General features: G+C 35.9%; 2 protein-coding genes across 3 annotated transcripts in view; both read right to left on the bottom strand.

The window, feature by feature from the left end:
- Positions 1–1631: 1631 nt before the first annotated feature.
- Positions 1632–6983, bottom strand: LOC147332405 (Ig heavy chain C region). Of its 2 annotated transcripts, XM_086288906.1 has the most exons (10): positions 6902–6983; positions 5760–6670; positions 5251–5544; positions 4855–5169; positions 4456–4740; positions 3958–4290; positions 3547–3864; positions 3146–3433; positions 2829–2977; positions 1632–1870 (listed from the first exon to the last, which is right to left on the bottom strand). In XM_086288906.1, the coding sequence occupies exons 2-10, from the start codon at positions 5845–5847 to the stop codon at positions 1859–1861; spliced, it is 2082 nt and encodes a 693-aa protein (XP_086145032.1). In that variant the 5' UTR covers positions 5848–6670; positions 6902–6983; the 3' UTR covers positions 1632–1858. The 2 variants fall into 2 exon arrangements, with proteins under 2 accessions (XP_086145032.1, XP_086145031.1); XM_086288905.1 differs by lacking the exon at positions 6902–6983 and having other exon boundaries at positions 5760–6723.
- The window catches only part of LOC147332397 (uncharacterized), a 231710-nt gene continuing 215200 nt past the window's right edge, over positions 6858–23367 (bottom strand). Inside the window, exons 10-18 of the mRNA XM_086290799.1 lie at positions 16059–16199; positions 14886–14988; positions 11725–12021; positions 10205–10537; positions 9791–10099; positions 9172–9562; positions 8638–8687; positions 8237–8373; positions 6858–6995 (exon numbers count right to left, since the gene is read on the bottom strand). Coding sequence (XP_086146925.1) covers positions 6987–6995; positions 8237–8373; positions 8638–8687; positions 9172–9562; positions 9791–10099; positions 10205–10537; positions 11725–12021; positions 14886–14988; positions 16059–16199 — 1770 coding nt within the window. The 3' untranslated portion in view covers positions 6858–6986. The remainder of the gene's footprint in view (positions 6996–8236; positions 8374–8637; positions 8688–9171; positions 9563–9790; positions 10100–10204; positions 10538–11724; positions 12022–14885; positions 14989–16058; positions 16200–23367) is intronic.

Raw genomic sequence — 23367 nt, 5'->3', positions numbered from 1 at the left:
GTTGTTGTTTCTGTTTTCTATGACCAGTGTTTAATAGTGCTAGCTTTTAGGAAGGCATTTTTTAAATTCTTTTTTTAGACTAAAAAGGTATTTTCTCCCTTTTGGACACTGGGACCTTCACACATGTTACTACGATTTGATAATAACTGTGACTTAAACAGATACCTGGAAACTCTCAGCAATTAGTAATTTGTTCCTACATGACCTTAAAAAACTGAAATGCAAAAATCAGAAGCAGACTTGATTATGAGGCAAAGCCATGTTGAATATCAGTTTGAAGTGGAAACTGTCCTGTGATATGATATTATTTCATTTATTTATTTATTGTGTTTCTAAACCCCAATCATCCGTACTAACCACTTTTCTGTGCAGACAATGGGACTCATTGTGACGTCTTATTTTGCAGTAAGCTTTATTTTTTCCCATGTCATAATTACTACATCCACTAGAGTGCAGTGGTACACTGTTGTTAGACCCTCATTTCTGCTTCCTCCAGTAAATGATCCAGTCATGTTTTAATGGGAGAAAGGTCCCTGGCATGATGCAGTTTTCATGGTTGGATTGTGTTTGCCTCTGGATTCATAATTTTTGTCACTGTGATGTTTTGAGGTATGAAATTACTTTATTTACTGTAGTTCATCATTTGTTTTCATAAGAGAAAACACTCAGTGGGATTTCTTGAATAAAGACAAAGCTGTAGCATCAATAACAAGGGCAGATAAAATACTGAGACACAAAGACTTCAGGATAAAGGGAAGTGGTTTGGGTAATATTGGAGGTACATTCCCTCACAGCGTCTGCAAATTGGTGCTTTAAGAATCCATATACAATCCAATTTAATATATACATGTATACATTGTACTGGTGGATTATTAGCTCATGTAGGATGTTTGGTTTAAATTCATCATTGGTATGTAAGGAAACAGGGAAGGGTTCAGGTAAGCACCTGGGGGGAGGGTGTTTGGTGGGGATGTCAGACATGGAGACACTGTCAGGCATTCTGCTGGGCATGGTGCCCTGCTTCCTTGCTGCTGGGCCCTTGCCACTTAGACTGGCAGCAGCATGTTGTTCATTAGCAACAGCTTCAAAGATTAGGGCTGGCTGCCACAGGGTCTTCAGCCAATTGGGACAACACACTGCCAGATCATTTCAGAGGCAGCCAATAGTAAGCCTTAATTTGTTTTGTGTCATCCCTCCCAAATGTGAATTCCTCCAAACCCACAAGGTACACAAATGCACATGGAAACACAATCTAGGCTTTCACTTAAAGACAGAGTTCACAGATTTACACTGACTCTGTGTATGTCTGGAAAGAGGAAGAGTTACATAAACATTCTTTGTGCTTTCAAATGAATGCACCTCTTCATAACACCACTGCCTTCCCACTGCATCTGTCAGCATCTTTAAATTATGATCAGCACAGGTTTTCACATAGAGGCTGCACCCACATTGCTGCTACTACACATGGAGCTTTGTCTCACTCTTGTGGAAAATCCAAGTAATACAACATGATGGTGCACAACACAATTTTCCAAAGATAAACAGTTTTATATTAGTATGTGTCATTACTTGTATTCTGTAAGGCAAGTTAGCATTTTTCTTAATTCAAGAAGAACTGAAGAAAATTAGTTATTTGTTTTCTTTATTGATTTTTAATGCATTTCTCACTTGTCTTACATACATGTCGCATCTAGCACAAAACTAAAACACAAATGCCAAAAATTGTAAAGCATAAACAATGTCATCAATAACAATGGAAAAACAAAGCATTACATGTTCAAACTAGTCAGGACAGGTGCTGTTCAAACCCCCAGAACTTAGACATTTCAGTCATAATACATGAACCGTCCTGTGAACATCATGGTTTAGTCTGAAAGAAAAAATGAGAGAGAAAATGTAATCCTTCAGTGACAACTTTGTATTGTTTTCTCTTGAAATAAAAAGTGTATTAAAGTGTAATAGAAACAACAACATTTTATTATTATTATAATATACATTTATATATTTGTCATATTTGAAAGTTCAACTAAGCACCCAATGGAATGTCATAATACAGACTTAGAAGCTGAGAAAGAAAGTAACTGGACTCCTTTAGGTTTTGTGAAGATGTTTCACCTCTCCTTCAAATGACTTCTTGAGTTCTTAAACTAGATGGTGGGGAGTTCCAGGTCCTTAAACACTAGTGAGTGTTGTCTCTTAAGGGGGTCATTGACCGATATTAGCCATGTGCCTCATCATTTGATCCAATGAATGAAAAAAGTAATTATCACCATAGCTTTTTGATAAACCACTGTGAGACCTCACCCAGTCATATGACCTTTTGAGGTCACCTGAGGGAAGATGTGAGTGGGGGTTTAGGCACTTGGTGTGATCCCAACACTGCCAAGAGTGATCTTTATCCTTTAGGTGTTGATTTAAAGCTAACTCTTGCAATGCTGGTAAAGGACAACCTGTGCCAAGGTTTAAATACCGGGGACTCTCCATCGTTTGGTTTTAGAACTGAAAAACGTCTTGGATGACAGGCGAAACCTCTTCATATAACTTAAAAAAAGTCAAGTTGCTTTCTTTCCAATCTCCTTAGACTATCATGACATGGATGACTGAAAGCCTACATAGACATAATACAGACTGGAATGTCAGATTAGAATGGTGTGTCACAATATAAATCATCACAGCATCATACTGTAATGACAGTGCATGTACATATTTTTATGCTCCCTGTCTCCCTTGTACAGATAATAATAACAATAATTATAATAATCTTCATGGTTCAAATGAGAAGCTAGACGTGAATCTTACTTTTAAACAATCAAATGACAAGTGCTTACCTTAAATAATGTAACTATGATACCATATATGGTGGCGATGATGAAAAAACCAGTGAGGGTGAAAGCCACATTCCAGCTTTCCTCAGCTGTGTCTTCATTCACATCAGCATGCACAATGTTGTCAAATAAATTACAATATTTCATCGTATCTGTGAATAATGTATACATTTGGTTATTTATCACTTACTTGACATTATTATACTAACAAAGAAGCTGAAAAGAGATTGGAAAAATAATGGACTTTACATGTCCTTCACATTACTTAATAGGACCTTATATGTGCAAGAAAAAAAATCAATCAGTGAATGATGCAGTACCTGGTTTCGATATATTCCGGGACAGGGTGGTGTTGGCATGGATCACCCGGCAGGTGAAGACCACCCCAGGTAAGAATATTTCTTGGGACAGGTAAAGGTGGCTCTTGACACTGAACTTTCCATCTGGGCCTCTGTGGGGCTCACTAGTGTTGTAGTTCAGCGGTTCTGTGCCTCCATTTTGAAACCAAGTGATGTTAATGGATACAGGGCTGAAGCCAAAGACCAGGCACACAAGTTCATTAGAGCCCTGAAACAAGTAGACTGATGGCTGGCTGTAGATCACTGAGGCTGGAAAGATATCCACAACATTTTTAGCAATCAGTCAATCAATTTTAATCAGTCTGTTAAAATGATTATAATGGAAATAATAGGTAAATATTAAATGCTAAATGGCAGCTCACCAAACACATCAGTTATATTGTCTTTAATAGGCGCTTTAGATGACTCCTGTTTGACAACACAAGAATACGTAGACCTTGTGGCTTCAGTTTTGGATATGTTTAGTCTGCTGCTCATAGAGTAAGAGCTGCTCCCTGAGTATTTCCATGGAGGACTGTTTACGTAATGTGAGGATGCGAGAGTCCGGCCATCTTCTTCCCAGTGCACTATGATGTTAGCAGGGAAATATTCAGACACTAGGCAAACAAGCGTTAGGATGTCAGACTTAGAAAGTTCAGAGGCAGTTGGTTGTATTATCTTCACTGTTGGCTCAAGGAAGTCTTGAAAAACACAAAAGGAAGAGAACCATAAAAATACAGTCACAACCAGAGGAACATGAAGTTTAGAAAGATTTGTTACATTTCTAATATTACCTCTGCTTTTGCTTATATGGTCTTCATTCCCATGATTGGAACATGGATGTTTTCCTTCACAAGAAATCTTTGTATGTGCATCCCAATCCACTGCTGGCACATTAAGGAAGCTCTGTCGAGTCTCTGTTCCATTGTTATGACTCACTGGGGGATTAGTTAGGACACCATAACTCTCGGGAATTTTGCTGCCACCTACTCTCCAGGTGATGGAGAAATCACTAAGATTAGGGCCGACCAGAAGACAGGTAATAGTCACATGTTCTTTGCTCTCAGTCAGCTGTGGCAGTGGTCCCTGGACATAAACCCCAACTAGCTGTGATGATGATGGAGTTTCTATAAAAAATAAAATTAATTTTAAAAAATGAATACATAAATAAATAAAAATAATATGCAACAACCATGGAGCAGTTATAAAATGTCTCATATCCAAATTTCTAATTTAAAAATAGTTTTATTGTATTCTTAATGATTATCACAATAAGAGAATTTTCACTGTACCTGAACAGAGACTGATTGTTTTTGTGATACGTGTGTTCAGAGACCTGTCAGACACTTCACAGGTGAAATTATTCCCTTTTTTCCACTCAGATTGATCAATTACAAGTTGACTCGTTACTCTAACACGTCCATCTACACTCATGCTGATATTAGTGGAAGTTGGAGACCTTTCCTGAGACTCAGACAACCATTTAATGTGAGGGTTGAAGCTCCATCCAGAGCATGAAAGAGTCTGTGATTCTGAACCTTTACTGGGAACCAGAAGAAGCTCCATGGATGGGTCCACTAAAGGGGCATAAATCAATGCATCTATTAGTCTATTTAATAGAAACCATGTAACTATAAAACAACAAAGATAAATCAGCTTCTACAAAGGGAAAAAAAGGGAAATCTCCTCACCAAAAATATTGCTGATGGAGTTTGAGTGAAAGGTTTTAGAAGAGCCTTGAATCACTTTGCAGGTAAAGGTTTGGTCTTTCATCCAGTACTTCTGAGGGACAATGAATTGACTACTGATTGAAAGATTGGCTACTGAGCCTTCAGCAAAATTATAATGTTTTTTTTCAAGAATTTCACCACGATTGACTTCTAAGGCGATGAAGAGGTTACATGAGGACAGTTGTTTGATGTCACACTCGAACACTGCACTGTCTCTCTTCGGCAGATCTGTGAGAGATCGCCTGATCTCCACCAAAGGAGTATTAACTGGACAACCTGGATGATCATGCAAAAACATTATTTTAATTGCTCTTTGGTCATAACATGTCTGATTTTCCTATTGTTGTATCATCTTACCTGCAATATTTATGGTCTTCTCAGCAGATGTGAAGCACTTATGCTCTGCTTTGCATGTTACATTCTTCATGTTCTCCCATTGAGTCGAGGAAACTGAAAGATTGCTGATTATATGAGTTGCGTTTTTCTCTCGGGTCGCTGTTTTAGTCACGGCTTTGCCATCAATCAGCCAGGTGATCATGGCATCAAAATAAGTGTGGACCAAACACGTTGCTTGCATGTCAGTATTTGAGGTAATTACAGTCTTGAAGCTGGGAATCTCCACTTGAATGAAGGGAGAGGAGCTTGGAAGAGCTGTTAATAGGAAAGTAAAAAAAACCAAACAAACATTAGAGTCTGACGTTGTTACAATAAAGGTGAATTTCTGTGGATTATAAGAAAAATTGCTTATTAATATGGCAAGCTAATGAAACAAACTTTTAACTAAAGACTGATCTTAATTAGTTTCACATATTAAGAATTTGCGCATGATAAATGTGTTATTTGAGTCAGTAACTCTACATACTTACTGTGACAAATGTTTATTGTTCTGCTATATTGATCACCATTGGGCTTAGTCTTGCAGGTAAAATTTGAGCCTTCTGCCCACGATGTCATATTTGGCCTAAACTCACTGCTCAGGCTGAAGGTTTTCTGTTCTCCCCCTGCACTTTGTAGCTTCCTTGTGCTTGCGTTATCGCTTTGATCCAGTTTTTCATCCAGGAACCACTCCAAAGTCAGTTTGTCTAGAAAGGAGCCACTCAATGTGCAGATGAGCCTTACTGTTGAGATTCCAACTTCCCCATCCCAGACTGAGTACAAGGTGATTTTTGCTGAGACAATCCGAGGCACTGAGAAACAGCAAATATTAGTTTGACTTTACATGCATAATTATAAATTCTATGTGTTAACGCAGCAAGAAAAAAAGTTAATGTCATCTCAGTTATACATACCTTCAGATTTTGGTAAATGAGGAACTGTTTCAGTTTTAAGTGTAGTGTGTTTGTCTTTAGGCTAGATGGCAGAGTTATAATTTGACATTGTTTGGTGTTACTGTGTCAGGTGAAGATAGGGCAGGAAGTCTGTTGCACAGTTGTTATGCATGATAGGGCAGAGTGGTCAGGGCAAGCAGCAAGCGGAAGCATTGAGTAACACCCAGGTCTCAAAAAAGTACCAAAATACAGAAGTGAGAGAATGCAAAGAGCAACGGAGCATCACAAACAGCAGGTGTGAGGTGTGGTTATGCCAGTAAGAGAAACAATTTGCACATTTACATTTCTCATGTCAGTTTGCATGTGCACCACATGTATTTTATTTCACATCTCATGACTTTGCCAAAGGTTTTAGTTCTCAAATCCTCTAATAATAGAGTAAAACGCAACCGACTGTAAAATCTACCACTTTGCATATTTGGTATAGCATGGGCTGCTGATTCCAGATGCTGTGGATGTGATGAACAGAACTGTATATTAGAGTTTAAAAAAGGACAAAATATTAAATACATATAAATAATCTTTAAAATGCATTAAACTTTTACAGATCAACCTTCAAATAATGTAAACAATTTCAAAATAAAGCAAGAGAAAGACAAAATTTAATCTTAATTAAAACATTTATTTTTAAAGACAGATAAAGCTTTTGCAGTTTAAAAAAGGCAGTTGTGATTACTTACATGATAGTATGAGATTATATGAAAAAAAATGTTTGAGAAATATTTTTTTCACCACACTCAAAGGTCCTTTCACAGTCCATTTGTTTTATTTGACCTGTTAAAAGAATAAAAAAATAGTGAACTTGGAGCAAAAGGATTTATTTCATACTGCTCACCACTACTTCATTATAAATAGTGTTTATGCATGAAGTTACATTGCTACACATATATCAAAAAATGTATCAATACACAGGAAACTTATAATGCTGTGCGTTTATTTTGTAGTTGGTTAAATATAGTTGCTGAATAAACTTAGAAGGAACACTACTTTAATATCAGCTGAAAATCACTTAGGAGGTCAAACTAACAGTTGACAAAGCTGCTTATAAGAGATTGTTACACAGTATTAAGACAATTTCTAAATTAATTTACTTTCAATAATACACATTCAATTGATTAAGGCATTCAGAAACTTGCCATCTGGACATAAAGCACTGGGATATACATGCTACACTGGGATATAAAGAAAAATGAATTCAAATAGTAACATTATGTAGTGTAATTATCTTTTAACTTACACATATAAATTGGTTTAAATCAGCAATATGAGCATATTTTATATGTTTTGCCATTGGCATAGATTATTCCACACAATATCACACAATTTAATGAGTTTGATAATCACTTTTGTCACCATATCTTAAATATTGTAATCAACCACACATGCCACACTGATTTTGAAAGAGCTTCATTTTGATCTGACACGATTTTGTATTTATGGTCTTCCAATATGCAGTGTAATAGAAATTACACTTGCTGCTTCTGACTTAAAACCCTTGTCTTTGTCCATAGAGCTAGATCTTTGAGTAGGGCGATATCAGTATGATATCAGTTGGCCCTTGAACATTCAACTATTAAATTATGTTTTTATACAATTTCAGCACTCTAAGTGAATTTTAGCTGATATATATTGTTTATATGATATTAGCAATAACTGTATAAAGATAATTAAATTCACAACAACAGCTGAATTGTGAAGTAGGTAATCCCTCACTGGGATAACGTGAACCTTTTTCTTCCTTTTTTAATTGTATTAACTAAATATTACATTGGTTTATTAAACTGACATAATCCTAAATGCTTCTAATGTGCATAGATACAATTTTTTCTGTAATCTGCATTTTTTTAGTTGTTTTTACAATAATTGAGTTATTCTGACTCATGGTTAAAATGCAGAATGCTAAATGAGTTTTCGTTTTTTCTATCATGGCTACGTGCTTGATGAATGTAATCTGTCATATTGCTCAATGCTGAGTTAAATCTGCAGACAATGCCAGCACATTAATTTCTGATTACCTTGATAACAGTTGTTCCAAAGATTAACAGCAGAGTGATGAGGAAGAGAAGGATGAAGACGATGGCTACGCTTGCTATGTTATCGTCTCCAGATAGTCCAGGGTGATGAAACTCCAGATAGTCACCGATGAGAAGATCTAGATGAACAAACGTTATTGTGTCAAATAACTGGACATTTCACAACCCACTTTGAAACACACATTGTACGATGGGAACTTATAGATTTTATTTATTTCTGTTGTGGGTTAAATACATATGTTTTGACTCTATATGCTATAGCAGATTCATAGTCAGTCAACTCAGCTGGAAGTTATAATGACAGAAAAGAAAAAAATAAGCTGACAGATGTCGAGTGAGTGTCCCATGAAGATGAATAGAATTTCATGCCCTTTCAGACCTACAATCCTGACTTCTGACTTGCTTTAGAAAGACTCCAGTATTGTTTATTTGCCTGGGAGATTTAAAGGGTTGTATTGAGCAGTCATCTGTTTTTAAGGGGTGCAAGACTCAGTAGATGACATACAGGCACACAAAGACAAGTCACAGAAGCAGTGTTACTGAACTATCTGCATATTAAATAAACATAGACTGTTCCCTAAATACCTCATTTAGTACTGTTGTATTATTCTAGTAGAAATTAGATATTACATTTTTTTTATATTATTATTTTGTATTATTTTATAATTATTGTGTAAATAACCCAAACATGCTACTGTCTACATTAGGATAGCACTGTGACTGTACAATAAACATAAAGCTCAAAATATGATTTAAATGAAGACATGAACTGCATACAATAAACATCAACAGAGTTGCAAACTGTTTTTTTTTTTTTATTTTGAATCTGCATTGAAACACACAAACACAATGTCATATCACAAGCAACAGACATTAAACAACAAACAGCAGAAGACAGAGACATGAGAAACATCTACTGGGCCGAGCACTTTGAGTCTTGGTTGATGTTCATGTTGAGGTCAATGCGGTTTTTGTCAAATGTTCTGTACCCAATGGACCTGACAATAGCTCTAGTTGTGTTAACCACAGATTCGTGGTACACTACACAGCTATAGACAGCATTGTTTTTCCACTCGTGAAGGCTGACAAACAACTGGCCATACGCAGAATAGAATCCATTGTTTTCAATGGGTTCTGTGGTATTAAAAGCATAACTACTTGAGTCTGCTTCCTCGTCATCCACAAGCCAAGACACAAAAACTTCCTTAGGGAAGAAGTCTTTCACAAAGCAAGTCAGGGTCACCTCTGCTTTGTTAGTTTGTTCTAAAGGAGGGAGCATAAACACTGACGGACGCTGAGGGTTTCCTCCTGTAAGCATGAAACAACATGAGACTTTGTACCACACATACATTAACCAAAATAATACAGGAAATCAAATACACACACACACACACACACACACACACACACACACACACACACACACACACACACACACACACACACACACATACAGACTGAGAAGCAACAGTTATGATGTCTTTGATATCAAGATGTCAATAAGGACTAAACACAGTTTCAGAGTATTCTTCTTACCGAATTCCCTTTCATAAGGTTCCCTTGAAGGTGTGAGTAAATCTGAGTGGTGAACAACACAATAGCGCTTTACCCCCCTGGTCCATTCATCATAGGTGATGTCAAGTTCAGACAAGTATGTCATCCCATTTTCTTTAATCATTGGTTTACTTGTTATCTCCACTTCATCCTCATCCTCCCACATTATTTGAGGTTTATTTTTTTGTACTGTGACTCGACATGTTAGAGTTCCTTTTTTATGGAGAAGCATGTCCTCAGTTGCGGGGCCAGTGACTTCTACTTTCACATTAGATGTAACACAATCAGGACCTGAGTAATGAAGCAAAAAACAGTTAGTGAGCAAAATTATTACAAAACCACATTTAAAAATATAAATGTATATTTTTTTTAAAAGAAAACAAATCTGTTACTCACATGATGGTTTTACTTTGTAAGCCACAGTTTTATTCAAAGATCCATCTTCTCCTCCAGTAAACCGACATGTAAATGTAGTCTTATCATTCAGGTCACTGGAATTTACTGTGAGAAAACTTGTTGCATAGTACAGTATTTTTCCAGCCGCATTTTTTGAGTCAGAAACTGTTTCGGTCAGATCTATTTTGCTGGTGATATCTGCTCCGTTTTTCAGCCATTTTATGCCATGTTTCTTTGGTGCAAACTCTTTGGCAAAGCAGGAGGCAGTATAGGTATCATCCTCATCAGAAGAGGAGGAAAACACTTTAAGAGTTGGATTCTGCTTAAACACCGCTGAAAAACAAAGATATACACAAATATGTGTATGCAGAAGCAGGGAATAATATATATATATACGTATTTATATATATGCAGAAGCTGAGATAAATAATTTGCTACACTGTTCATACTATATTGTTTTTCTATATAAACAAGTTCCTTATGCTCACTTTTTTTTTAGCACTTTCACTTTGCACAGTGTCCAAAAGAAAACTGGATTTGTGTAGTCACCAATAACTGAACTGCAGAGCTTCACTGCTCACTTCTGCATATACATTGACTGGCAAGCAAACACAGATTTAATATTAATGTTAATTATGTTAATTATCAATGCACAGTGAAAGTGGAGGGAGACAGGCAGAGATCAGAAAGGATGAGGATTATTTAGACAGATGGAAAGAAGCACAACATGCTGCAATACTGTTTTTCAGACGGGCGCAGAGCACATAAGTATATGAGTGAAGAATTAAAAAAAGACAATGTACCAAAACTTAATACTGCTTGGATATATTCTTTTTCTCATTCCACCTTACAATGTGTGTGTGTGTGTGTGTGTGTCTGTGTGTGTGTGTGTGTGTGTGTGTGTGTGTGTGTGTGTGTGTGTGTCTGTGTGTGTGTGTGTGTGTGTGTGTGTGTTTCCACAAAGTCCATTAAGAAATTATGAATTTTGAAATATTTCACGTTATTTAATGAGGTGAAATATTTGCTTCTATGTTGATTATGATTTTTTTTAAAAACGAATAACTTCGTGTTTTTGTTGTAAGTTGTGTGTTCAGATTAATTGTAAACATAAGCAGCTTGGGGCACATTTACGATAAAGTCAGCCTCTACTATATTTCTTCAGTAAACAAAAACTGGAGATTAACTCGATAACTGACTCTTATCCTTATTAGAAGTAACAATCACTAGATGTGGCCCAATAATAGTTTATAAGAAATATTGCCTCAGAAAAAGTGCACTGAAGTTTACTGTAGCAATGTATTATGTATGTGATGTATCAAGAGTTCAAATAACCTAAGAAAAGGAAATTAAATGACTTAACAAAAATCTTACAGACTATAACAATATCAGCCTGTGCATTTATGTGCAAATTCATTCAAATTGTTTAGTTTTGTATATGTTCACAGAGCTTTCATGTAAACTTGTTATAAGTCAAATAGAATAAGATAAACTTATTAAATGTGAATTAGCATAAGGCTTACGTGGTTGTCCGATAGGAGTCTGTGCAATTCCAGCAGCATGATTCACAACACATTGGAAATTCTGTTGTGTATCCCAGTCCTGTTTCCTCACTTGGATTTGACTGACTCCAGTATAAACATCGCCTTTCTGTACTGCAGGGTACTGGATGAAGTCTGTCAAGGCAGTGCTGCCTTTGTTCCACGAGAAAGTCACTGCAGGAGGGTTAAAACCGGTGGCAAGGCAGCCAAGAGTGATCATATCTCCGCTCTCAGTGCCACATGGTACCAGAGGAAACACAGTGGGTGCAGTTGAAGTGGCTAAGAAAGGGGAGACAACAGTAATTAAGATACCAGAATAGAAATACAATAATATACCACACGTTTTCACTTAGAATTGTTTAAAGAAAAAACGAGATGATTGTGATGTATAATAAAGTCCATTGTGAAAGACCTTACATTTTAAATGTTTAGCATTTCAAATGCCCCGAATCCTATTTTGTTAAATACTCTCCATTAGTGTTATATAACAATATTATATATTAATAAGTGTCACTTCTTTAGTAGTCTACACCACACCTTTTTGTAAATTATTTTAAATGCATAATATGGACAAAAATCAATCACAAGAAAACAGAAATAAAATAAAAGAATAACATAAAGTCGGTAAACTTCCTTTCACAGTGCTGATGGCAAATTATTTTAAGAACACATTAAATTTGATTCCACTTTAGCATTGATGTTTGAGATGAAATGGTTTACTTACCTGATGAAACAGTGACTGTTGTCCCCTTTCCCCAATAGTCAAAAGCACCGTAGCACAGTACTGAATATACTTAGTTCTTAGTATAAAAAGGCTAAACTATTAATGATACACAAAAGGTCTACTTCAACAGTCATTAAGAAGAAGATTATAAAATCCTATCAAATCACCCAAAATATGCTATCTGTTAAAGCCAATTTTGACAATATCACATTTTTTTTAGCAAATGTATATGAACACAATTCACTGAGAAAATATTACGTTAAATTATAACTTGTATCCAATGGAGACATATCTTAACTGATGATGCTGTAACTGGAGAGCCATTTTCTAAGTCTAAAAACCATTTGATATACTTAATAGATAGTTTTCATACTTCACACAAAACATTTGATACTCTTACTTAAGGATTTTTATTAATCAAAATTGGTCTGAAATTCTTTTTTTTTACATATTCTGTAACAAACTACAAATTTTTTTTGATGTAAGTACTTATTTTATCAAATTTATCATTATAGTTGTAAACAAATGAAAATGAATACATTGTATTGTAACGGGGGATCAGGAATTTCTCTCTTTAGCAAGAAATATAACAATTCGTACCTGATGTGACGGTGACTGTCGTGCCTTTTCCCCAGTAGTCAAAAGCGTAGTCACAGTTTAACAACTTACTGACAACTGCCTACAAAAACCTCACACTCCATCTTATAACAATCTACAATCTGATATATTTTCCTTATAGTTAATATAAAGAGATTCAAAAGACTGTACAAAACCTGATTTTCACCACCATTTAAACCAAGTCTGTAAACTATAAGACATTTATCTCTCAGTCTACAAATGACGGTATTGAATTTTCTCACAACCACAACATTTCTTTAAAAAAAATCAAAATTTAAATGAAAGTCTTAAAATTAAAGTGAAAGAATTAGATCACCTTACCTGATGTTACTGTAACCATTGTACCTTTCCCCCAGTAGTCAAAAGCCCAGTTATCACAGTTAACAGAGTCTTTTTACACCTCTTACAAAAACTAACTTCTGTGATATGGCATTACTTGGTGACATAATTTAACTTTGGAAATAATTTGAATCACTCTCAACTAAATAACTGCTTATATAATTATTTTCTAATCAAATTAAAGAGAAAGAAATACAAGGTTCTTTCTTTTTGTGCCAATTCTTTTTCAGATTTTATATAATTAAGCAGGAAAAACAAGTTAGTTATAAGAATAATGTTAAAATTCATACCTGAACCGACAGTGACCATTGTGCCTTTTCCCCAGTAGTCAAAAGAATGGCCACAATCTAAATAATTATTTACCACTCAATACAAGAACCTGTTCACATTTTTCTGCGTTTTTCCATATTATTTTACGATAACCAAAAAATCTGGAATACTCTCATTTTTTGCAAATTGAGATTCTGAATTCTTAAAAATAATACCATCAAAGATTAAACTGAGAGTACAAATTATAGGCTTGTAATACTATAGAAATTAGTTTGAAAAACATTTTTTCTTTGAAAGAACAACAACACAGTCTTTAAATTTAAATCTTAACATTATGAGAAAGAAATGAATCATTTTACCTGATGTAACCGTGACCATTGTGCCTTTCCCCCAGTAGTCAAAAGCGTGGTCACAGTGTAAAATTTCATCATATCCGACATACAAAAACAACCACCTCCAAGTTCTAAATATGCCAAATTAACAGTGAAAGTTTTGTATTTTTAGTATTAAAATTAAGTCAGAAAGCTCATCTTACCTGTTGTGACAGTGACCATTGTGCCTTTTCCCCAGTAGTCAAAAGCATTGTCACAGTATAAGACATTAACACATTGAACATACAAAAACAAGCACCTTAAAGACTCTCATGGTCCCACTAATGTCGAAAAACCAACCAAACAAAAAACCCAAAAATGCCTCTAAAAGAACCACATTTATAATATGAAGACAAAAACCTTTTTTACCTGTTGTGACAGTGACCGTGGTTCCTTTTCCCCAGTAATCAAAAGCAGCGTTCACAGTGTAATAACTCAACATATCCAACATACAAAAACATGTGCCTTTAAAACCCTAAATACAACGATTTAAAAAGTGTTATTAAATTTTTCATAGAACGGAAAAAATACGTATATTTTTTACCTGTTGTGACAGTCACAGTTGTTCCTTTTCCCCAGTAGTCAAAGTAGTAATCACAGTGACAGATTTCAATTGCACTTTAGTGCAAAAAATATTTTGCCAGCTACTTGTGTCATTTCAAAGGTGATTACACTAAACCGAGAAACTATTACCTATCATTTACACAGATATTACACTATAACATTAGATGCAAAATATAACCAAGATTTTATTTAATACTCTAAATAATCAGCTAAATATAGGATTTCACTAACTCAAAATACATGACATGATCACTTACCAGAAGTTACTGTGACTTGTGTTCCTTTCCCCCAGTAGTCAAAGTAGCCATAGCTGTCACAGTGATCTGTTAGAGTCTGTTTCCAATACAAATACTTATTTAATTTAAACCAAAGGAATCAGGTTTCACAGACAAAACAATTCCCAGTGTACTCTTTATTAGCAGTTTCCGTTGAGACATCCATTTCCTGTGGTCTGGGTTATATAAAATTAGGTATCCTGCCAACAGTTTGTAAACACTTCCTCTTTATCAGACCCTTTGGCAGCTCCTGCTTTTACAGCAACCAACCAGCACAAAGTCAGAAGGAGTTAATGTTACTGATAGAGCTTTGTTGGCCTAAAGGCCTTGTATATATGTTAATACTGAACAGTCAGTGCTTGTTTTTGGTTCAACTCAAACATGATTGATGTAGGTAAACATTCTCCGCTGCAATAGTGAAGAAATTTGAATAACAGAATTTAGCTTTCAATGTTGAGTTAGGTGATTGTTTTTTTTAGTTACTGTTTCATAGCAGAAATGGCAAATAAGTTTGCCTCAAGGTGTCATCAAAATAAAGAACTATGTGTCTTGAAGAAGTTCGAAGAAACTTGTGGACACCCTGGACAGGTGTTGATGAGATGTCCATGTTGCCCACAGTAAAACCACTCACTCCTTTCCTCTGAAGTCAGCTCGGTCCTGCTGATCTGCATCGGCTACAACTCCAGTTTGCTCTCATCACTTCCTGTTTCCTCTTTTGCCCCCCTGAAGTTTCGCACCTGAAGTGGAGTGAGAGTTTAGTTTTAGCTGACAAGAGAGTCAAGTAAGTGTTTAACAGCCAAGTCTTTCTTCATATAAATAACTGAACTGTTAAAAAAAACCTTGATGCTACACCATTGGTCCCCAGCCAGTCTCCTTCACTAGGATCCAAAAATCCAAAAATCAACTGAATAGTCAGCCAAACTCCACACCCCTGTTACACATTAAACATATTTTGAGCTGCTGTGTCTCAATTGGACTCTTTGACAAAAACACAAACTAGTAAACAAACTCTGCATCATTTCCATTTATCACAGCTTGTCCCTATTTTAAGACCCTGCCCCGAGGAAGTTTAACTATGTAAGTAACCTTGACATGATCTGAAAAATATGTATGCAGAGTAGTTTGACATTGAGTTAAAAATAATCATGGACATACCATGAAAAGCTTCACGACAAGGATGTGTTCTTTCATGGAGATTGGGTTGAGTTTTGATTGTGGATCAAGAGTCGAAGTTACTGTGGAATGGGCTTTGGTTTTTAAGCATATAACTTTAATCTTAACTTCTGACATCAAGAGCTGGACACAGGGAGAAAGTGTTACAAGTTTTATCAACAGCAAATACTTAAGAGAATGGAGGCTTAGAGCGACAGGTGGTTAGCAGGCTGGTCTGGCATAGAAAAACACAGAGAGTTTACACATGTGAATCCACAGACAAGGTGAGCTGGGTTGCGTAAGAGAAATGTCCAGAGACCGAGAACTGTCTGCACGGAGGGAAACCGAACATGCAATTTGTAGGAGACCATGAAAGGTGTTCCTGCAGACAGTGGGCAGCATGTGGTTTGGAGATGACTGCATGTCCTAAGAAACATAACATGATAATTTTTTCATGTGGTTGGTTAGGGGCTGCAACACAAAAATTAACCACAGCAATAAAGAAACACATTTTTGTCCTACTGTAAAAAAGAAATGGAAAAATGCTACTGATGTCAACTCTGCACAGCAACACACCTGTGGGCACAAGGGAGGACAAGAAAGTTCAGGGAATATTGGATTTTTTTTTACACTGTTAGCTGCAGTTTGGGGATAAGTTTCTTTGGACCCAAATAGAATGTTCACTTTTGACTGGGAACACAAAAGTTGTAACTTTATCTGACAGTATTTATGAGAGTTCAGAAAAAGAAGAATGACTTTCAAACCCTTGCTTAAATATCACTCTCTATCACCGGGTGTCTCAAGACAAACACAGTGAGTGTTTTCACATTATGCAGTAGTGTAAATCATCTAATATGCTGTGTCTTTTGATATATATGCATATGTATTCATTGAACAAAAACATTCTGAGTAGTCATGAATTATCAATGAATGAGTGACTGGTTAGTACAAAATCACTATAAGATAAGATAAGATAAGATAACCTTTATTAGTCCCACACGTGGGAAATTTGTTTTGTCACAGCAGGAAGTGGACAGTGCAAAAGTTATATAGCAAAAATTAGAATATAACTAGAAAAAGTTGCATTTCCTGCAGCGTATTTGAAAGACTACACTGAAGAGTGTCATGAAAGCAGATTACATGCAAGCAGGGAAGATGTGCAGCATCTGTCCCATGTAGTACTTGAACCTTTGCCACGAGATCTCACAGCAGCTGCGCATCCCACTGCGCCAAACCAGTTCCAGTACCGAACAGAGATATGATGAGAGGAAAAAAAATGCGCACTGTGCAGAAGAAGCTAACTTGTACTGAAAAGAGGTGAATCAGCAGACTTTCTGCTGAAAAGAGGAAAATAAGCTGAAGTTTGTGCTAAAAACAGCTTAAGAAGCTGGAATTTGTGCTGAAAAGTAGTGAAAAACTGAAAGTTTTGCTAAAAAGAGGTGAAAAAGCTGAAATTTGTGTGGAAAAGAGTTTAAACAGTTGAAGTGTTAACTGAAGAAAATGTTGCCATAAGTGGGATTCGAACCCAGGCCTCCTGGTCTGAGAACGGATGCTCATCTCACTGAGCTAAAACATGGCTCAGTCCAGCAATCAAAACTGGTGATCACACTGATAATGTGGTCCCTGTCAGCAAAATGGACCAAAAAATGGCATAAAAAGTTGAATATCTCAAAAAGTATAAAAGTTATCATCATCAAAAGATATAGCAGATATAGCAGAAATAGCAGAACAGTTTAAAGTTTGAACTGTGAAAATCGACTGAAAAATGAGGGAGTAGTTAAGCGGCAAAGAAACGGAGCAACTAGAATAATAAAGGATAAAGAATAAAGAGAAACAGGATCTCAATAGTGTGAATGCCTGTGAAGAATTCACACAATAAGAATAAATACAGTACACAACTGTACAAAATAGAATAAAATAAAATACTATATACAGTAGAATAAAATATAATAAAATATACAATAGGAGAAAAATAGAATACAAATTCTATATACAACTGAGTAAAAATACAACTTTGTCAGAAAAGAATATTGCACTTAGTCTTATTGCACATGTGTGGGTTTTTGTGCGTTTGATCAGTTGAAGTTTTTGTTGTAGAGTCTGACAGCAGTGGGGAGGAAAGACCTGCAAAATCTTTCCGTCCCACACCGTCGGTGCCGCAGCCTGCCACTGAAGGAGCTGCTCAGTGCTGTCACAGTCTCCTGCATGGGGTGGGAGATGTTGTCCAAAAGGGATGAAAGCTTAGCCGCCGTTCTCCTGTCACTCACCACCTCCACTGGGTCCGGAGGGCATCCTAGAACAGAGCTGGCCCTTCGGATCAGCCTGTTCAGTCTCTTCCTGTCCCCAGCAGAGATGTTGCCACCCCAGCAGACCACACCATAAAAGATGGCTGAGGCCACCACAGAGTCATAGAAGGTCTTCAGGAGTGGGCCCTCCACTCCAAAAGACCCTAGTCTCTGCAGCAGGTACAGCCTGCTCTGACCTTTCCGGTAGAGGGCGTCTGAATTATGAGTTCAGTCCAGTTTGTTGTTCAGATGAACACTAAGGTACCTGTAGCTGTCCACAGCCTCAATGTCCATACCTTGGATGTTCAGTGGTTGCAGTGGAGGATGCTTGTGCCTGCGGAAGTCTACCACCAGCTCCTTGGTTTTACTGGTGTTAATCTGGAGGTAGTTCAGCTGGCACCAGTCCACAAAGTTTTGTGTCAGTCCTCTATACTCCTTGTCGTCCCCATCAGTGATGAAGCCAACTATTGCAGAGTCATCAGAGAACTTCTGCAGGAAGCACTGGGTGGAGTTGTGGGAGAAGTCTGCAGTGTAGATAGTGAAGAGGAACGGAGCCAGAACCGTTCCCTGTGGGGCCCCAGTACTGCAGACGACCCTGTCCGACACACAGCCCTGAGTTCTCACATACTGTGGTCGATGGTCGATACTATGGCGATGAAAGTGGTAATAGACTGACTCACTAGTAAGTAAGTAAGTTTATTTATATAATAGCTTCAAGATAAAATCACATCCAGTGATTTTATCTTGAAGCTATTATATAAATAGCAACAAATACGAAACAGAAAATAAGACAAAAAAAAAACCCCAACAACAAAATGAATATGAAACTAATGCAAGCTTAAAGAAATTAGCTTTCAGCTTTTCAGAGGGCACAATTCCAAAGCACTTTTTCTATGAAGTAGTGCTTTCAATCCCCCAATCATACACACATTCATAACCCAGTGGAGCAGCCAGGGATTCAACCACCGACCTTCAGTTCAGTAGATCCCCTGCTGTACCTCCTGAGCTACAGTCACCCTATGTTTTGCAAAACTTTGGAGGATCCAGTAGGGAGCCTAACAGCATTGTGTACTAGTGACTAGCTAGTTTTCAGTTGGCCAAACACAAAACTATACTGCAGATTAACTGGTGCTTCTAATACACTTAGTTAGTTAGTGCACTTCAGTACACTTTAGTTTAAGTGAAAAAAAAAAATTTCAATTACCGCAATGATTTTTTTTTTCTTAAATAACATGCCTGAGACTTAGTATCTGATTACATGCCTCATAGTCAGCTATACTCTTATTGGTACTCATACTCTTTTTGAATTGGTATTAATTATAATTTTTCTTTACTCAGGCATTATTCAGTTCAGATGTGCTATTCTGTAAGGAAATGCCATAACTGAAATATTTATTTTGAGGCTGAAAACATACAAACACTGTCTCTCTCCTGCTTTGTCCAATATATTAACAAGAACTATCAGTGCTGAGCTTTTTGCTGTCAGTCCAAAGTTTCAGTTTGTTAACTGCATGTGGAAACACCTGTTGTGGTGAAGACTGCTTCCTGTGTGTTATAATAATATAAACCCGAAAGGATGTCCTTTGAAAGTTTGAAAATACCCCTGACTGTATATAGGTTTAATACTTTAACTTTTGGAAAGAAATACATTTGAAGTAAAATTAACTATAAATAAAGTGTAATATATAACATTTAAAATACGTTTGGTGCATTTTAATTTGTAAAGATCCACATATTATTCTTATTTCTATCAAAATAAGGGCTAAAAAACTATAACTTTTTAGCTGGTGTTGTTCTAACATAAGTACTGGTGTAAGAAAACATGACTACCAACATATAAACATTTTTGCTTTCCCTAAGAAACATACCAGTCTTACACTTCCCACATACAGGATTATATGAGGACTTGCTTGTGTTTGAATTATATAAATTGGGTCATTCTAGGGTATATACGAGGCTCCAACTTGTTATAACAGTTAACACTATTTTATGTGCCCTCCCAGCTCCAAGCGGATCAGAAAATTGTATAATGAGAACAACTACCACTGGTACTACTACTTGTGTCCACAGCTGACCATGTGCAGGAGGGAAAAGGGCCGTGATCTTGGCCATTGTTTTTGCCATAGGATATACCACTGTGGTTGTTATAGTGCACTGTTGTTGAACCCTGTACAAAAACTTCCCCATGTACATTGGCTATCATGACACTTCACACTGGTTCCAACTTTAATGCTTCTTATATTAGTTTAACACTATTTTACTTTGTCTGTCTGTTAGTTTATGAACTATGTTAACTATGATGAATCAGAAGCAAATAAGGAAAACTGTTAAATTGCCATATTTTTCAAGATGAAACTACTTTCATAACCTATATTTTTATGGAAATTAACTGAATTCTTTTGTTTGTTTGTTTTTAAAGATATAGTAACCTTTGGTATTTACTAGAGAGGTTTTTGTATTGCCTTCTAACACTGTGAGCCCCAACCACTACCATACACAGTGAGGAATACCCATTCAAAAACCTTTGTCTGATAGTGTGCACAAGTCAGTGTTTTTCACTTTTTTTCACAGTGTTTTTCAGTTTTGCTGCAATTAATTTCAAATGTTACTCTTGGAACTTTAAGTTTTGAGTTTTAGTTATTATCATCGCAAATAACATTTACTCTAATAATATTTTAAATTATTGATAAATAACTATTTAAACACATGCTAAAGATGATGTATTAGTTTAAAGCTCATTGTGTTCTAAAAGGATTCTTATTGTAAATATGACTTATCAAACATTCTTGGTTTTTGTATAGTGTTGTGAGGCACATACGGGAAAGAAAAGCCATCTCTTTACCTACTCACTGTTGTTTGTTTATTTGTTTGTCATTTTGTTTCAATCAGGTTTGGAATCAGGTTTTTGTCATAGAAGGTGTTACAGTGGTAGCCACTGTTATCCACTGTGGCACAACCCAATACAAAAACTTTACAGCACACTGGCTGTCATGCACTCCTTTAAGATTTTTATATTACTTTAACAAATAATTTAAATTTTATTTCAATATCATTTGTTTCACTACATTTACATTTGTTTGTGACTATGCATAATATATGGACTGAAATTAATCAAAAAAAGTTACAACAAAAAAGTTTAAAAATACAAGTGTTACAATTTTTCAAGACAAAAGTGAAAAAAAATATATTCCTTCATATATTTTGTTGAATATTACTTTTCATGAAAATTGCAAGGGTTGACCCTCAAAGCATCCGTTGCATTTCCTCCAGTAAACGTTGAAATTTTAGTTGAAGAAAACGTTTATCTAAAAGATTATTCATGCTCTGCTTTCCCGTAATCTGCTCTTGACGACAAAAGTGTCAAAGTTTGCTGGTGTCGGCTGGGCTTTGATGTCATGCTGGATTAAAGCCAAATGTTTTGTCAGCTTTGACCACCCCTTTAATGATATATCAGTACAGCTCAAAGCTCAAAGATTCACAGATTATAATGAGCGAGATGTTGTACCAGTTTGAGAAGATGAGACTTTCTGGGAAAAACAACAAAAAAAAAAAACCCAATGAAGACAAAAACAGCACTAATGCGAAGGCTTTGTCTAGCCAGTGGCAAACTAATTTACCAGCTTGATCAGTCATTAAAGTTCTGATTATCTCAGTTGACACTCAAGACAATTATTTTACTAGGGTTAGCCAACCTACCTACTGTGACTTTTTGGAGCCATTCTAAATTCTGAAAATATGCCTGTTAGTCTAGTTTTTGTACAACGTTAGAATACTGATTCTAGTATTTGAGTTAGTATTGAATATTCCCAGTTGTGTAAATAGAAATGGATTACATTCCATGCTACATGTAAGAAAGGACAATTTATGATCTTATTACTTATTACTAATGATCTTAACCTGATTCTTACAGAATTATCTAAAGTGTGTGTATAAAAAGTTCTGCTATCTCAAGTACTTGTTTTATGTATCAGCATCACATCTTTCTGAGTGGAAGGATTTTGTCTCAGTGTGTATCACTGTGGTCGTAATAGTGCACTGTAGTACAACCCTATACAAAAATGGTCAAGCTAAATGACTAGCTCAAACCTACTGCCTAGTTAACACAATCCCTTTTTTGGTAATTAAAAAAGCCATTCCAATATTAAGTCAGTGACAGACAAACATTAGAGTTAATGAAATTGTGGCATTTGTGAGAATTTGAAGCATTTTTTTAAATTTTCTTGTTGTATTGATCTAATCTGAGAGACCTCAATATTTTTGTGCTTAATATGTAAACATATTGTGTTTGATGGGTATATGGGGTATTATGGATAGAAGAAAAATGAATCACAATGAAATTATGGTGCTTGGAATTTATAAGTCAAAACAACTAATTTCACTACTTTCTATAATGAATATTTGTGCTTTTAGAAACATAAACAAAATTGCTTTTTACTCCTTTTTAAATGTGTCAGTGAATTTTCTCTTTTCAGAACAACATGTGCCATAGTTCAGTACAAGATGTGTTTTTGTATTATCATTTAACAGTGTGGGTTCCACCACACAGTGACACATACTCATACAAAAACATTTCCTGAAGTGGCTCCTGAAATGTTCAGTTCAATGCTCCATTTTTCTGTTACATAAACAGAAATTGAAGTTTAACTAACGACTTTTACTATTTCAGTGCATTATCACCATACACAATGCCCCTTTCTTTGTGGAATGAAGTTTTTGTCATAGGATGTGTCACTGTGGCCGCTATAGTACACTGTGGTTCAACCCCGAACAAAAACATCAGCCCACACACTCACACAAAGTTACTTTGAGTAAAGTAACTTTCTGCATAAATTCTGCTCAGGACAGGTTTTTGTATTGTCACATATCACTGTGGTCCCAGTTATACACTCTGGCACGCAGCCATACAAAAACCTCTGATAAATATTTTGTTTACTGTTTTTACTATTCCATGTATAAGATGACGTTATATGTATATATCTATATATATCTATATCTATATATATAGATATATATATATGTATACAGTT

Source organism: Aulonocara sp. 'chitande type north' Nkhata Bay, linkage group LG4 (genome assembly GCF_057382095.1).
Source record: "Aulonocara sp. 'chitande type north' Nkhata Bay isolate Kocher_YH1m ecotype deep benthic linkage group LG4, A_spYH_male_GT1.1, whole genome shotgun sequence".
NCBI lineage: Eukaryota > Metazoa > Chordata > Actinopteri > Cichliformes > Cichlidae > Aulonocara > Aulonocara sp. 'chitande type north' Nkhata Bay.
This window is presented reverse-complemented; position numbering and strand designations above follow the sequence as displayed.

Coding starts and splice junctions, on each gene's coding strand:
- LOC147332405 (XM_086288906.1), bottom strand. CDS start 5,847: ATGACATCGTGGGCAGAAGGCTCAAATTTTACCTGCAAGACTAAGCCC. Junction 3,865..3,957: donor CCATATAAGCAAAAGCAGAG/GTAATATTAGAA, acceptor GTGTTTTTCAAG/ACTTCCTTGAGCCAACAGTG. Junction 2,978..3,145: donor CCGGAATATATCGAAACCAG/GTACTGCATCAT, acceptor CATTATTCACAG/ATACGATGAAATATTGTAAT.